The following is a 16,837-nucleotide window of genomic DNA, read 5'->3' as shown; positions in this document are numbered from 1 at the left end:
AAGCTAATGTTTTGTGAAGCATTTTGCACCTATGTTCATGAGAGAGACTATCCTATAGTTTTCTTTTCTTGTAATGACTTGCCACGTTTTGGTATTAAAATTATTTTGGTCTCATAGAATCATTTGGAAGTGTGCCTTTTTTCTCTATTCTCTGAAAAACTTTGTGTATGTTTTATATTATATCATTTTGAAATGTTTGGAAAAATTGACCAGTGAAGCAAGTCATCTGGGTTTGAAATTTTGTGGGAAAAATCTAAAATACAGATTTGATTCTTTTAACAGATCTAGGACTATTCAGAACTTTTATTTCCTTGTTTTTCAGAAATGTTTTCAAGAAATGTTTCCATTTCATTAAATTGTCAAATTTATTAGGAAAGTTTTTTCCCTTAATTTGCTCTTATTATCTTTTTAATAATGTCTATAAAATCTGCAGTGATGTTTCCTTTTCATTTGTTTTCTCTCTCTTTTTGTTAGTCTTACTAGGGGTTATCAATTTAATTAACCTTTCAAAGAACTAGCTTTTGGCCTTGTTGATTTTCTCTTTTATATGTCAGCTTTCTATTTAATTGATTTCTTCTCATTATTTCCTTTCTTTTAAGGCTTTTTGTATTTTTTTGCAGGGAAAGAATCACCCTAAGCTAACATTTGTTGCCAATCTCCCTCTTTTTTTTTTTTTTTCCCTTCCAAAGCCCCAGTGTATGGTTGTATGTTCTAGTTGTAAGTCCTTCTAGTTCTTCTACGTGAGCCACCACCACAGCATGGCAACTGACAGATGGGTGGTGTGGTTCTGAGACAGGGAAGTGAACTCTGGGCCACTGAAGCAGTGAAAATGCCCAACTTTAACCACTAGACCATCAGGGCTGGCTCTCTTCTACTTTGTTTAAGTTTATTTTTCCTGTTTTTTTCTAGATACTTGAGATAAAAAGTTAAATGATTGCATTTTCAACCTTTCTTCTTTTAGATACCTGAACTTAAAGTTATAAATTTCCCTTTAAACACCACTTTAGCTGGATCTCACAAGTTTTGAAGTCATATTTTTTATTATTCAATTTGAAATATTTTTTCCTTGTGATTTCTTCTTTCAACCATGGGTTTTTTTAGAATTATCTTGCTTATTTTTTACTGTGGTCAGAGAACTGTGTTTTATGCATTTCAATTTTTTGAATATTTTTTGTGACTTGCTTTATGGCCCAGCATATGGTCTGTTTTTGTAAATGTTTCATGTGCACTTGAAAAAAATAGGTATCTACAGTTGTTTAACTTTTTATATCCTTAATGATTTTTTTTGTCTGATTGATCTATCAGTTATTGCGAGAGGTGTGGTAAGATCTTCAAGTCTGACTGTAAATTTGTCTATGTCTTTCTTCTTTTTTTATTGAGGTAAGATATACATAAGATTTTCCATGGTGTTTTTAGTTTGGCAAATTTTGCTTTATGTATTTTGAGATCATGTTTATTAGGTGCATACAAATTTAGGATTGTTATATCATCCTGATGGTTTGATCTGTTATTATGAAATGCTTTTCTTCATTTCTCTTTACTTCTCTTACTACTTCTTACCTTAAAGTCTACTTTATCTGATAGTTTAGTCACACCACCTTCCTTTTGACTGATGTTGACATGGTGGATTTACTTTCACTTTATCTGTGGCCTTATATTTAAAAGGTGTTTCTTGTAAAAAACTTTATAAGTAGATCTAGCTTTAAAATGGAATACTAATGTCAACTTCAGGCACAGTCACAGTGTCCTTGGCTTGTGGTACCCATAAGAGGGAAGTGGTAATGGCCTTGGATAAGGACTCAGCAATTCAGACTTGATATAGCTGATGGCAGAGGGATCTCCCTATTGGTGGAACAGTTTTATGCAACATATTACCACCTTCAAATCTATTTGTTTCTAAAATGTTTTGTATTTGTTATTAACAGTGTTGGGTTAAAGAAGAGCAGGCTTGAATTGTGGACTGGCTGTCTATCAGTCAGCACCCTCAGAGGGAAAGATGTGCAGTCAGCACTATGCTAAGTTTTTCTTAGAAAAATTTCTGGTTTAACCATTTCATATTGGAATCCTGGACTAATCAGTGAATTTTTTTTTCTAAAGATTGGCACCTGAGCTGATGACTGTTGCCAATCTTCTTCTCCCTTTTTTTCCCCTGCTTTTTCTTCCCAAATCCCCCCAGCACACAGCTGTGTATTTTAGTTGTGGGTCCTTCTAGCTGTGGCATGTGGGACGCTGCCTCAATGTGGCCTGATGAGCGGTGCCATGTCCACGCCCAGGATCCAAACCAGAGAAACCCTGGGCCACCGAAGTGGAGCGCACGAACCCAACCACTCAGCCACGGGGCCAGCCCCTAATCAGTGAATTTCTAAGCTGTAAGGAACCTCAGAGACCACATTGGGCTCACCGTCTTGCCTCTGAATACTTGAATATGGAAATATAAAGGGTACTTTCATTTTGGTCACTCATGCCATCCAGGTGAATGAATAGCTGGATACTTGGAACTTTGATTTTAAATGAAATTATGACCCATAGAAATGACAGCTGGTTTAAAAATGGACCAAAGTGTAAATAAAATGGGCAACTGATATACTTCAGTTTCCAAAGAAAATTTATAAAGAAAAGTTGTTTTACTTTGCAGCTTTCAGTCTTAGAGAAAAGACTTCATCATCTTATATGTGATGTGGCTTTCTGGGATCCTGACATCTTCACAGAATTTGACTGGCATTTCCTTCTCTTGAAAATGAATGGGCATTTTCTTACTCTGCACACTCATGAGCTTCACTTCCAGGGGGCCCAACTTTACGTAATACTGCGGTGAACAGATGTAGAAGAGAAGAGGAGAGGTTATTCTGCAAGTTGCCACTCTCAGTAGATTAGGTTTTCTTTACTATGGTTGGCCTTTATCTGACAGATTTCATTGCCCTTCTAATTGCCTGAATGCTGGACAACATGTGAAACACGAGAGCTACTGTAAATAAAAAACGGCTCAGTAAACTTATATACCCTGTGGGGCATGTAGCCAAGATCTCCCAAAGAGCAGGCAGCAAGGCTGGCAGGCCTGTCTTCCGGGGCGTTGGATGGGGGAACTAGCTGCAGTGGGGAGATACTATCCCCTGCAAGCTCTTTAACTGGTAAAATATTTCTTATAAGGCCACAGTCCTATTAGATCAGTGCTCCATCTTTATGATCTCATTTAACCTTAATTACCTCCTAAAGACCCTATCTCCAGATACACTCATCTTGGATATTACAGCTTCAACATATGAATTTGGGGCGGTGGGGGAGACACAATTCCGTCCATAGCCTACATAATGCCATTTATACCACATCACAAGCTTCCGTGGAAAGTAAGGAGGTCTTTCATCCAACCAAATGGTATGCAATTTTGGAATTTTGTAGACGGTTGTCCATTAGCCTGACATCATCGTAACATACCAGGCATCATGATTCCAAGATACTGTTGGGTGTGTTTGAATGCTCTAGAGACTAGGATTTTAGTCTTTAAATTGTCACTTGATAGTAGCAGGACTGAGCTGTACTTAGTTAAAATGGTTTTTGTTGATTTATTCAATTTCTTCTGCTTTCTTACATCACTCTTTTTCCTACCAGACTTAAATTCTAGGAGAAGTTTTAAAGATATTGATAGAACCAAGAAGGAAAATATCAAGGGGTGGATGTGGGGGTAATTGGAATGTACCAAAAGGTTTTAAAATTAAAAGGCTTGATACTCTAGGTTTCACCTAATGGTATATGTGGCAGTTTCTACTTTCCATAGATGGCCACACTAATAGATATCCTATCCCACATCCTTTTCTTACAATGTGATAGTCCTTCCTCTTTCAAGGTGCAGGAGCTACACTCCCTCCCCTTGGGTGGAATTTTGTAACTATATCAACCAATAGAATTTGATGGAAGTGATGGTGGACGATTTCCAAGGCTAAGTCATACAAAACACTGCAGCTTTCATCTTGGTCTCTGGGATTGCTTTGCTCTGGGTAGGAGAAGCCAGATACCATAACACAGGGACAATAAATGTGCCCTGTGGAGAGGCCCATGTGAAGAGGAACTGAGGCCCCCAGCTTAGCCAGCATCAACTTTCCAGCCATATGAGTGAGCCACTTGGGAGTGGATCCTGCTGCCCCATTCAAGCCTTCCAATGACTGAAGCCCCAGCCAACTGCAACTGCCTGAGAGCCGGACTGAGAACTGTCCAGTGGAGCCCTTCCTGAATTCCTAACCAACAGAAGCCCTGAAAGAGAATACATGATTATGGTTATAAGCCACTAAGTTTGGGGGTAATTTATTATGTAGCATTAGATAACTTACGTGGTATACTAGTAATGGAGGTTTATAAATGAATATATGTAGCAAACTGGGCAAGGGTATGTGTGAAAACAGTGTTGAATGAGAAATGTGAATGGTGAGCCCATTTTACTAATAATTGAATTTTTCAATATCCATATTTTAGACTAATTTTATCCATTAATTAATAAAATAGCACTCTCTTAGTAGTCAAAGTTTTTTTTCTCATGAACCTTACCTTGAAATCCCGCTCATCCTCATATAGTAAGTATTTCATATCAGAGGCCCCAAACTCTATACATGAGATCTCTTTTTCATCTATCTTTGGATACTGGCCATATTGGATGCTATCCTCATGACTAACATGTAAAGCACTGCTCCCAGCTGAGGAGCTCATCGTGTCTCTACGTTTTACTTCTGTGGGTTGCAATTTTGCCTTTCCTGGGATGAATGCAAAGAAATTAATTATGTATACATTTTGGACACATACAAATAAAAATAAAATAAATACTTTGTCATATTTTTAATTTGAAAGAAGTTTGAGAATCAGAAATGTAGAATCTATGTATTAAAGTGAGAATGAGTCTCATTTTTAGAAACTCTAAGTTGTATTTCTTTCTGTTAGCTAATCAATTGCAGTAATCATATGGGAACTTATGTGCGTGTTGGTATTTTGGTTGGGTGGCTACAATGGAACCCAAACCATGCCAGTGTAGACAATACTCTGTCCCTCTCCACCAGTATCTGTTTAATTCACTGTGAAACATAGTGCCTTTGATTTGAAAATAGGACAAGACAAAGGAGATGAGTTAGGACAAGTGCTGCAAGAAGAAGAGAAATACAGGAGAGCTGGCATGTACCTATTCCCAGAACAGCTCTTGGATATGAGGTGCCTGTCCATGACAGATGCTCAGTAAGTGTTTGTTAAATTGAAAAAAAAAAAATCCATCATCATTATAATAAAATAATACCTATATATGTTTCTGGAAACTCCAAAGGCATTTCTTCAGGTGGCACTTCCAGTCCGGCAGCTTGGGTAAGATATAGTCGCCTAAATGAACAAATAAGAAAAGCAGTCTGTCAGTCAACAAGGACTGTACTACCTGCTCTCTAGTGTCCATCTCGCTGCTAGGTGCTGGAGACACATAGTTCAAAAATGAGACATAGTTTCTACCCCCGAGGAGCATAAGGCCCAGTGAAGTGGCCGACAGGCTGGCGGTGTTTTAGGGTGATGGTTTGTACCAAGATGGGTAATTAGCATAGTGTGCGAAGAGCTGTGGGGCAGAGAGAAGAAGCATCTGATTAAGCTTTAAGAGGTAAGGGAGAGTTTCCAGGAGGAGATGAAACCTGAGCTGAGTCTTGAAGAAGCAGGGGCTGTTTGCCAAGGAAGAGCTAAGGGTGAGGGAAGGGCATTCCATGATAAGGGAATAACGCATTTAAAGTCCCAGAAAGGAAAGTGAGCATGACACCAGTTAGGTCGCTGTTGTAGTAATCCAGGTGACGAATGACAGCAGCCTGAATGGGGTGGTTTTAAAATGAAGGGAAAAAGAGAAAGACAGCGAGCAATAGGCATCCAGGGTGACATCTAGGTTCAAGCATTCACTGAGCGGCAGCCTTAGCTACAAGCCGGGCGAGTTGTCTGTCTGCTGTTGCGGCTCTCTGCACATGTATTTAATTCTGTGCTCTGCTTTTCAGATGCCCGCTGAATTTTCAGTTGGAAAATATGATGCCTTGAAAGCTCCGTATGGCTTTCCCATGAAGTTTGCCTGAAGATAACATGAAGTAATTGGACCTTTGCAAATAAGCAAACAACCCCTCATGCTTAGCAGCTCAGCAATGAAAGTGAATCCCTTGGATTACAGGCTGTCAATTATTTGAAGAACATGAATAAATTGTTATTTAAACTGCTTAAGGCTCCAGCAAATAATGTAACTACATACAATATTTATATCTGTAAAATCTTCTTAAGACTTAAGTTAGTAAAGGCTAGCTTCACGGGTAGCTCTGGTCTGCAGATAGATATGTCTGAGACTATAGAATTCTCTTTTTTCCTGGTTTTACCATTTGAATAATTAAGATCTTATGCTATAACCTTCACAAATCTGACTTCTCTCTTAATTGTTTTCTTTTTTTGAAAGATTTTTCCTTCTTCTCTCCAAAGTCCCCTGGTACATAGTTGTATATTTTTAGTTGTAGGTCCTTCTAGTTGTGGTATGTGGAATGCCGCCTCAACACAGCTTGATGAGTGGTTCTAGGTCCGTGCCCAGGATCCCAACCAGCAAAACCCTGGACCAGCGAAACCCGGGGCTGCCAAAGCTGGGGACGTGAACTTAAGCACTTAGCCACAGGGCTGGCCCCTCTCTTAATTGTTATTGTTGTCACTTTTGTACCACCATAGGGCAACAACGCTTGATATTTAATGATACAGAAAATATTTTAAAGAACTTTATTATATGAAGTTAGTGTTAGGTAGACTTGTAGGTATGGGCCCACTCAGCCTCAGTTCTGGGGCACTGGAATCCCTAGGGAGTCACCTCTGGATGACAGTCACCTCATCTCATGCGTCAAACAAATGCTATGGTGTTCTATGGGAGTTGTGAAGGGAAACAGTTTGTGGAGCTCTGAATGGGAACTGTAGTAACTACTAGCTAGAATACTCCATTTTTCATCCAAATAGGAAAACAGAACTTTTAATATGTCTACTGGGGACAGTTCATGTCTATTTCTCACCACCTTACTAATATTATACAGGACTGAATTCTCAACAAAGAGGTGGAAAGGGCAGTTACCATAAAATACACAATGTGTTATATTTCTTTGACTTGAAAATGGATACAGTAAAAGCTCCTGACAGATAATTAAGGGTTTACACATTTATTTGTTTCTTTATGCAGATCTTTCTAAAATGTCGTAAACACTTGCCTCAAGGAGTTTACAATCTAGCAAGGAAGCAGACATTAGATAAGTAGTCATGAGTGTGATAAATGCTAGTTACAAAGGAAAAGTTCAAGGTCCCATGGAAGCATCTACCAGGAGACCTAACCCAGTTCTTATAAATGTTGCCCATTTCTTTTCCCTTGAAGAGATTTTGACTTTATCTCTCCCAACTCTGAAGCAAGACTAAGCGCTCATATCTCTCACTAAAGAAAACCACCCACAAAGTGTTGATGAACTATGTGGATTTTACTGAAGATTTTTGTGGGGAAGACAAAGGATAGTGTTAAATTGCATACAACACGGCAAACAACTTCATGAAAATCCCCATTAAAATTTTCTCATCTCCCTTCCTGCCCTTGCCAAGTTCTCTCTGGCCAGTGAAGGAATTCCCTTCTGTTATAATTAGCACGTCACATCCATGTCAGCACCAGATCAAATACAGCAGACTGAGCTGACTGAAGCAGGAAGCAGAGTTGGCAGTTTAGAGGGTGGCTCTTTCCTGAGGTTTGGCCAGTTCTGAAAAGAGGATAGTGGACAGCAGGTAGCACAGTGTTAGAAGCCATAGCACCAGCAACAGCTGGCAGAGATCAGACGTGATTACAAAGAAGGCGGCAGCACCAGCAGATGGCAAGTCTTAGAGGCAGGACAGGAGTGTGGAAGCTGGAGACCTGATCATAGAAAGGAGGGCTGGCAAAAGACAGCATTGCCTACTGGGGGGACAGTAAAACCCCCACCCAGCATTGCCTACTGGGGGGACAGTAAAACCCCCACGCCCGGGGGCCCTCAAAGGCATCAGACTGGAAACACAGGAGTCCATTCAGCCTGATGATTCATTCAGCCTTGGTGCCCACATCATCCACATTGGTATCTACCTCTCCAGGGCAGCACACGTAAATTGTGGAAGGCAGGCAGGTGGTCTCTTTCTCTACCTTGTCCCACCCAGCTTTCCACTATCAAGTAGTTGCACTGTCTCCCAGGTTCCTCCAATCTTGTATCCTGACATCCATCACTTATCCAAGCCAACAAAAACCTCACAACCTACCTGTATCCAGCCTTCTTAGAACATATTAGAAAGTTTGTAAACAACAAATACCTTATTATGTCTCAAATAGCATTTTTCCATGCCATGCAAGCAACAGGAACTACTTCGGTTGGAATATTTTCCTGGCCTTTCTACCATGTTGAACTTCTTTGCTTTAATTCCTAGACCCAGACATTTCTCTCCCCATCTTGCACATGTACACACTACAATTGTGTGATTTATTTCCTCTCTCTTCCTAAACATGTTGCTATTTAGATTATTTCCTGTTTCTGATGACAAATAAAAATGGCAAGTAATAGGATGTATTGGGGTATATGAGGAAGCCATTTTGTGTAAACCTAATTTGGCCTGACCTTGTCTTTCCAAAAGGGCCTGACCGTGGCCCTTGAGCATGCATTGTATATCTGCTTTAGATATTCCCTATGGAAGAGCAAAGGCCCTTGAGATAAAGGTGCAACTTCCCTCCCCCTCCCAACGTTGGCATTTCTTTAAGGATTAAGCATCTTTCCTTACGCTAGAAACTGATTGCTGCGCTCACCTGTGACCACCCAGCTCAAGACAATAGACTTGCCTCCTGCTACGCCCTCCGAGAGAGCAGACCCACTACCTGCTGTGTCCATCAAGCGCTGTGCCGACAGGGCAATCTTGTAACTAGTGTGGGAGGGAGATTTCAATCCTATGTGAAACGTCCTGTCTGGGGGTATATAACCACTCTGTACACCTCACTTCTTTGGTGCCCTTTCTTCCTTCGGGAAGAAAGGCCCCAGGCTATGGTCCTCAGATTTCAGCTCAGAATAAACTCTCCCAAATTTTCATTTATAGATTGGTTATGGATTATTTTCGTTGACACTGATTACTTGTCTAAATTATGAATGCCACTTTGAACTGTTCTTTTTTTTTTTGCAGGGAAGGATTCCCCCTGAGCTAACATCTGTTGCCATTCTTCTTCCTTGTATTTTTTTCTCCTCCCCAAAGCTCCCCAGTGCATGGTTGTATATCCTAGTTGTAAGTCCTTCTGGTTCTTTATGTGAGCTGCTGCCACAGCACAGCAACTGACAGATGGATGGTGTGGTTTGTGACCAGGAAACAAACTGGGGCCGCCGAAGCAGTGAGAGTGCTGAACTTTAACCACTAGGCCATCAGGGCTGACTCCACTTTGAGTTTTAACTCTATATTCCAGGGTCCTAGTTTCGATCAAGAGTAGTATACTGAGACTTCTTTTGTCAGGTGAGGAAAAGAGATAATCTAAAACACAAAGCCATGTGCAAATTTGGTTTCTCTTGTGCAGGAATAAATGTGACTTGGAATGTTAGGCTATTTTCTCTGCTTAGAAAGTAGTTTGACTCTTTCATTAACTACCAAAAGAAACAATTCTATATCCACAAGGTAACCAGAGATCCAGAACACCTCCAGGAAGCTACCACAAAGTTGACCACTCCCTCCTTTGTGCTAACTCCGCCCTCAAGTATCTTCAGTGGCACTGTCATGCATTTATTTTCATGCGCACTTCCCCTACCGGCCTGGAGGTTTCTGAAGGTCAGCAGTTGTGACATTCATGTTAAGTGTTTGCTATTATGAATACTGTGCATTGCAAGTCAAAGTTTGCACTGTACAATGATCAACTGTAACAATCTTATACCTTCACCCTGGCTATTTTGTGAGTTCCTTTCTTTCCAACTATTGCAATCTGGCTGGAGCACTAAAGAAATCATCTTAAAAAACAACAACTTTTTACAGATACAAATGTTTACAAAATACTTTCTAGATATGTTAATGGCTCTCACCTGGGTATTTTAAGATCCACGAGTCTACAGTTGAATAGTTGCTCAATAAGCACCAAATTTTCTTCTTCCAGTTCATAAATAGTGTTTTCCAATTCTTCAACTTCCTTCTTGTGATTTGCAATCTGTTCTCAGAAGAAGAGAATGGATGTTGGTACCTAGTGACTTAGCTCTGCTTCGCCTTAAGAAATTCAGCTCCTAAAAGTGCATTTGCCTAAGGGGAAGATCCATCCTATATTATTTATTAGTGGGTTTGCTTTGTCCTCCTCTGCTAAGAAGGAATGGGTGAGACTCTTCCCGGTCATTTACAGAACTTGTTTGCATGGTTAGGCAGTTAGTGCTGAAGGGCAGGAGTTGTCCTTCCTTACCCTTCAAAAACATCACGGGACTTATATATGAGCTAGAGGCAGAGATAAATAAGAAAATAAGACTAATTTATTTATCAATATGGTATTTGAGTAGTTAAATGAAGATCTAGCTAAGATTAGTTATAAACAACACAGAAAACTAATAACACCAGAAAAAAATACTATAACATGGCATTTTTAAAAAGAGAAGTACAGGCATAGTAGTCCTTTGTATCAGCCTCTATAATATAATTATATTTTCTCTGACTGCTGAGGTAGTTCTGAGAAATATCAGGTAGATAAAATATTGTTCATTCATTCATTCATTCATTCAATTGTGCTGTATGCCTATTACGTGCCAGACACTACAGTACACTTTGAAACAAAGGATCAACAAAATACTGTAACTTTCAAGGATCTCTTAGCCTAGTGGGAAAGATGGTGATAAAAACAGAGAACAGTGTGATGCAAGCATAATGGAAGCTGCTGTGAGAGGAGACAGAGGTTCACCTTCTGTCTGCCAGGTATGAGGGGGTAAGGGAGAACTGATGGAATGGATGACATCTAATCTGGATCTTGAAGTCCAAGTTGGGATTCTCTAGGCCGACAAGAGAGGGTGCATTCTAGGCAGAAGGAACCACATGTGAAAAGGCACAATTATTTTGGTGTGGGTATCTACAAAGCGGGAGTGGGAAGAAGTAGGAGAGGAACTGGACAATTAGGGAAGAGCCAAATAATGCTAAAGAGGCTGGTTTTTATTTTGCAGGAGATGGAAGGTCATTGATAGATATAGAAGGGTTAACTACCTTTACTGAAGAAATATGGTTAACTCAAATATGAACAAAATTTGCTGGTTCTATTAGTAGAGTTCCCATCAGTCTTTAAGAAGTGTCTTGATAAGTTTTGTCTAAAGAAGGCTTGATAGTTGGAAGAATATATAGAAGAATGCTACTAGATATAACCCCCAACTCACTTCTGCCCACCCAAAACTGCATGAGCTATACGGGTGCGGGATCGAGAGGTGCTCACGGGGAGAGGTGAGGACAATAGAAGAATTAGAAGTAAGAGTATAAAATAGAAAGGGATAGGCTGGTGTGAATAAAGAAAGGTAAACTGGAAAAGGTAAGTGTCTGGAGAGAATATGATGAAACAAAGGCTCAGGGGGTTAGATTCAGTATCTCTTGTTAGGAGTTGCCAAGAGTATAACCGAGATGAGTACTCAGAAAGACATGACCAACATTTTTGATTTGTAATTGAGATTTAACTATTATATTTTGGAATCTGGAAGCATTCAGTATATTACCACATGTATATCTCTATCACAAAAGTCATTTAATAAATGCTTTATTCTTTCTATGGGCAGGGTTCTGTGCTAGATGTAGAAGAATACGAAAGTGAATAAGGCACGGCTCCTTCCCTCATAAGAGTTTACAATCCAGTGAACAAATATGCAAATAATTGTAATATAAAACAATACCAGTGCCATAGAAAAGGCTCAAATGCTGCTGGTGACTTGGAGTTAGAAAGAAAAGCATATATTATTTACCTGCCTTAAACAATTTAGCAAAACAGTTTAAGTCCATTATACTAAATTACAGAGCCAGGGGTTGTGCATTAGGATCTCGTATGGTGAGAGATAATCAGCTTGATTGCAGTATTGAATGCCTTAAGGAAAAGTTTATAGTTTTCAAATGTCAAAGGATGAGAAAGGAATTATAGTTAGAGGTTGTAAACAGAAAGAATTAAAGGATGTTTGGAAATGTTTGACCTAAGGCTTGGCATGCTTGGGAGGCAGAACACACAATTCTTGGTCTCCTTCCAAAGCTGGTAATGAGGGCCCTTTTGGAGGAGTTTAAGTCCAATCTTTCAAGCTAATGATATCCTGTGACATCACCTACCGTCTTAGAGTATAAGCAAGGTTATCATGAACTGCTATCTCCCTTCCAGCATTTTGAAATGTTAGGGAAATGAAAACTAGTTCCTCTTCATAGCCATACAAATATGTTTAGATTTCTGGGGTAAGAAAGTGGAAAGGAGGAAGTAGAAGACCACGTCTTCCTCCCCATCCCAGCTCCTCCCCAAATACCCAAGAAATGTACTTAAGAAATTAGGAAAGACAATTTAGTTAAAACTCTTATAAGTCAGGGACCTAGGATTCTGAATTAAATATATGCTCTTGATTTTCCCCTGCCAGATCCAAGTTTGCCTTATGCCTCCCCACACTCGAAACTCTGATTGCTAACCTCTTTGAATCCTTTTGTCTAGTTTTTCTGGCTTTCCCTTTGTTAAGTTATTCTAAGTCATTTGGAAATGTCAATTTTCTTCATTTTCCTAATAAGAACGCTAAATAAAGCCAGATAATGACAGTCATGTATAGGACATCTCATATCCTTTCCAGAGGATCTAAGTTTTTAGTTATTCTTGGGAGTTAGTTAAATGGAGAAATTTTTAAGAAGTGACCCACTCTAAACCTTCTTCAAAGAAATTAATTGACATACATTGTTCTATTTCCAGGCAATTTTCAATTCTTGTGATAGTACTTATAACCAGAAATGGTTTTAATTAATTTTGTGAGTAAATTTAATAATGGTAAAATGGATATTTATTGGAACAAAGAAATTTATCTATTGAATTACCTTAAAATGATTTATCCTTTTTTACTAAGCTTTTTGCTCATGATTCAATTAAACTTGACTTTTTTCTGTCTTTTATTTCCGTTGAATTATGAAAAGTAAAAAATAAGACAAAACAAAACATAATTTATGCCTGTAGTAGGAAGGACCAAGGCACCAAAACAGCCTTTCTTATCAGTCAAATATAAATTTTTGTAGTCATCTTCTTGAAACCTAATCTCTATGCATCTTACAAGATTTAAGATTTGAATTGTTAAATTATTATCTTAAGATCATACTGTTGTATTTAATAAAAGCAAAAGAATGGAATTCCTCCCTAATATTCTTTAACTGTTAAGCTAACTTTGAGTTTTTTTAAATTGATACTTATTTTTTAAAATTGGGGATTCATCTTGATTAGTTTTTGGAAATAGTATGGACTGCTTCTATTCACCATGACTTCATAAAGGCAATTTAAAGATAATTGTCGATATCACAGAAAGCATACTAATTTTTAAATCCTTGTTTCATAGACTCACCAACTCTATTCAATCAAATAGGGGGCAATAAAAAGAGAAGAGGAAAGCTGACAGTGACATTTTTACCTCAGGGGTCTGAGCAGATTGTGAAAAAGGAATGCAGGAAGAGAAAATTTAAGGGAAGTTTAATGAGTTCTGCTTGAGGAACGTTGAGTTTGAAAGGCCTTTGGGACATCTATGTGGAAATATTTGTCAGACAAAGAAAAATACAGATTCAGAGCTAAGGACACACACAAGTTAGTGCTGAGGATGCACCTTTGAGAATCATGTACAAATAACTTGCTAACAAGAGCTTTATGTAGTTGAAGTGAATTCTGTCAAAAGATAGTGAATTTTCTTTCACAGATGGCATCTAAGCAAAGGTTGTGTGGCTACCTGCCTGGAGGTAAAGGGAATTTCAAAGTTGTGAGTTTTTCACATCCTCTGTAGCATTCTTGTAATATGTGGACCAAAGATTATCTGTCTGTGTCATCCAAGAACATGCTCTCAAATCTTGACCTATCATCTAAGCCATGTATTTGATTCACCCCTCCAATGAATATATCTACACTCATGGACATTCTTTCATTCAATAACTATTTAATGAACATAGATTATTCATTAGGTTTCATGGATATATAGTTGAAAAGGTATAGCATGCTCTGTTCAGTGAAGAGACAGATGCAAAAACAATTTCAACATATTTTAGCAGGATTACAATGAAACAAGAGAGCACTGGGGAAAAAGCACTCAAGACTTCCTGGAGGGGTTACAAAATGATTCACAACGAAATTGATAATCAGAGTCTGTGCCTAAGGAATGAGTTGGAGTTTTCCAGGCAGATATGGGTAAGGAAGTAAGGAGATAAGGGCAGAGGGACTAGTATGTACAATATAACAGAAACAGGGCAGTACCTCATAACAAAGAAGGTCTAGAAGTCCTCACATCCAGCAAGAGCAGTCCTGTAGCACTGGTATAGGGAGACAGGTGGACAGTTGAGTCTAAGGCAGCACAGGGGGTCCCCTAGTTCCTGCATACTCTCCAGGAGGAGGTATGGAGACAGCCTGAGGACCAAGCTGGGATGGGATGTAGAGACTGCAGTGGGCGGGGACATCTTGACCATTGACAAATGGCTGTCACTGTTGGTTTGGTGTTGGCTGCAACACAATGTCCAAAAGGCCAGAGCAGTCCATTTCAGAAGTCACCAGTGCAGGGAGCAGATCAAAACACTTTTCCACAGCAGAAATGCAGAAGGAGCAAGGATCTGAAGGAAAGCCCCTAGATCTGAGCCCTCTTTAGTAACATGCCCCACAAGAGGGCATGTAAGCCCTACCTCCCTGTACATCAAGGGTCCATCTTAGAGAAGAGCAGGGGGAGGAAAGGAAATTTAGAAGATTAAATGTTTATCCAAAGGAAACCATGTCATTCCAAAGAGGCAATTTGAAACAGCAGAGAATGAGGTTAGAATAATCCTTTAGCTTTGTTGCCACAACCCAGAAGGAAGTAGGGTCCTAAGAAAGGCCAGATCAGTTTTATGGCATAAAAAATGTTCATACATTTGAGGATACTGTCTGAATTGTGACAACAAAAATGACTTCTGGCTATTATTGAAATTATTTATGGTGTTCTTTGAGTAACAGCTTGTAACAGGATTAGGACTCCACTCGAATTTTCTCCTACCTCATACAGTCACAGTTCCATGCTTTTCCCATGACTTCAGCTCACTAATAAAAGTCATTTCCAGCTAAAAAAAAATAAGAAAGAAGAAATTGTTTTTAAAAATTCCACTTACCTCTTTTTTTAGCCAGTCATTCTCCCAGATCTCTCGACAGCTGCCCTTGTCAATGAACTTTATAGCGTTCTGAAAGAAAGTTTCTGTATTAAGGAAGGGTTGTCACAAGATGATTCACAATTTTAGCAATGCTGATGCACAATCAACTTATCTGATCATTCGTTTTAAATTATGTTTTTCAATTACTTTGGAAAAATACCAAAAGATCTTTTGGTTCAGTTGTTCCTTCTTTGCTATCCTACTGTATTGTTTTTGCTGATTTATACTCCCTAATACAGGCAATTTAGAGACTAGACAATAGCTTGTCCATTCAATTTGGCCTCTATTATGACTGAGTCTGACTGCTATGGTGAAATCAATCATTAGATGATCCGCTCCACAATTAAGATGGCTAAACTGCAGTGATCAAACTTTCTTCAAGTTTATGGTCACAGACATAATCCAACATATACCAAAAGCATGAATAGATTATATTACCACCTTTTTAATGGAAAGATTTCTGCATGTCAGCAATAACAATATACATATTTATAAACCTAATAGCAAATAGTTCAGGGTAGCAGGCTGTAGCTAGACAGTCTCCTAGAAAAAGGAATTTTGATGAGGAAAACAGGAAAAGGCTTACTTTGTCAGTAGGCTCAAATAAAATGTAAATTCATTTTCAATTACTTGGATATTTACTGTTTCACTCAAAGGAACTTTACAGTGGATGACAGATTGTATTTATCTTTGAGGTACTTTTATATGGATACCATGTTACAAATTCAATATTCAGTAACTGAAGGGCACAACCAAAAGAAGTGAAATTAGGAAAAATCTTCTAGATCATAAACACAGACAGAAATAATTTAAAATATGTTAAGGGTAAATTTATCTAAGTCTTTAGAGTTGGAAGATTTGCAATAAAAATTCTTTTCTGTAAATCATGTTAATTAAACTAAGAGTAAATCTACATTTCCTAGGAACCAGAAACTTTTATATTCCAGCTATAACTGATAATTCTAAAGTGTCTTTGAACATAGAATTTCATTTGAACAAAAGTTAAGTTGCTCATAAATGAAGTTAGTTGGCTAATGGTTTAATTCACTAACAATGGAGAAGTGTATTTCAACTTTGTCTACACATTAGAGTCTCCTGGCCACTTTGAAAACTCCAGAAGCCCAGGTAATAGCCCGGGCCAATTACATGAGCATCTTTGTGGGTGGGACCCAGGCACCACCTGAGTTAAACAAATTTCTCAGGTGACTCCAATATGCAGCCTAGGTTGCACAACAGTGGAATATAGGAAGTAAACTATATGCTAAAATAGCCAGATGAAATGAGGAAAATTCATTCCCACATGTGGATGGTCAGCATTATGCAGAGAAAAGAAAATGTATAGAATTGGAAAATGATTAAGAAATGTAATGATTAAGAGCAATGATCTGAAGGAGACATCTTGAATTGCATCTCTACTCTGCCACTTGCCCCGGCAAGTCACAAAATTTCTCTGTGCCTCATTAGTGAGTCC

At 38.7% G+C, this 16,837-nt stretch overlaps 1 protein-coding gene across 1 annotated transcript in view; it reads right to left on the bottom strand.

The window, feature by feature from the left end:
* Positions 1 to 2,456: 2,456 nt before the first annotated feature.
* CCDC83 (coiled-coil domain containing 83) overlaps positions 2,457 to 16,837 on the bottom strand; it is a 48,016-nt gene continuing 33,635 nt past the window's right edge. Inside the window, exons 8-12 of the mRNA XM_046637881.1 lie at positions 15,328 to 15,396; positions 10,062 to 10,183; positions 5,270 to 5,349; positions 4,537 to 4,739; positions 2,457 to 2,806 (exon numbers count right to left, since the gene is read on the bottom strand). Coding sequence (XP_046493837.1) covers positions 2,645 to 2,806; positions 4,537 to 4,739; positions 5,270 to 5,349; positions 10,062 to 10,183; positions 15,328 to 15,396 — 636 coding nt within the window. The 3' untranslated portion in view covers positions 2,457 to 2,644. The remainder of the gene's footprint in view (positions 2,807 to 4,536; positions 4,740 to 5,269; positions 5,350 to 10,061; positions 10,184 to 15,327; positions 15,397 to 16,837) is intronic.

Source organism: Equus quagga, chromosome 14 (assembly GCF_021613505.1).
Source record: "Equus quagga isolate Etosha38 chromosome 14, UCLA_HA_Equagga_1.0, whole genome shotgun sequence".
NCBI lineage: Eukaryota > Metazoa > Chordata > Mammalia > Perissodactyla > Equidae > Equus > Equus quagga.
Note: the sequence above shows the minus strand (reverse complement) of the source record. Positions and strands in the feature narration are given on the sequence as shown.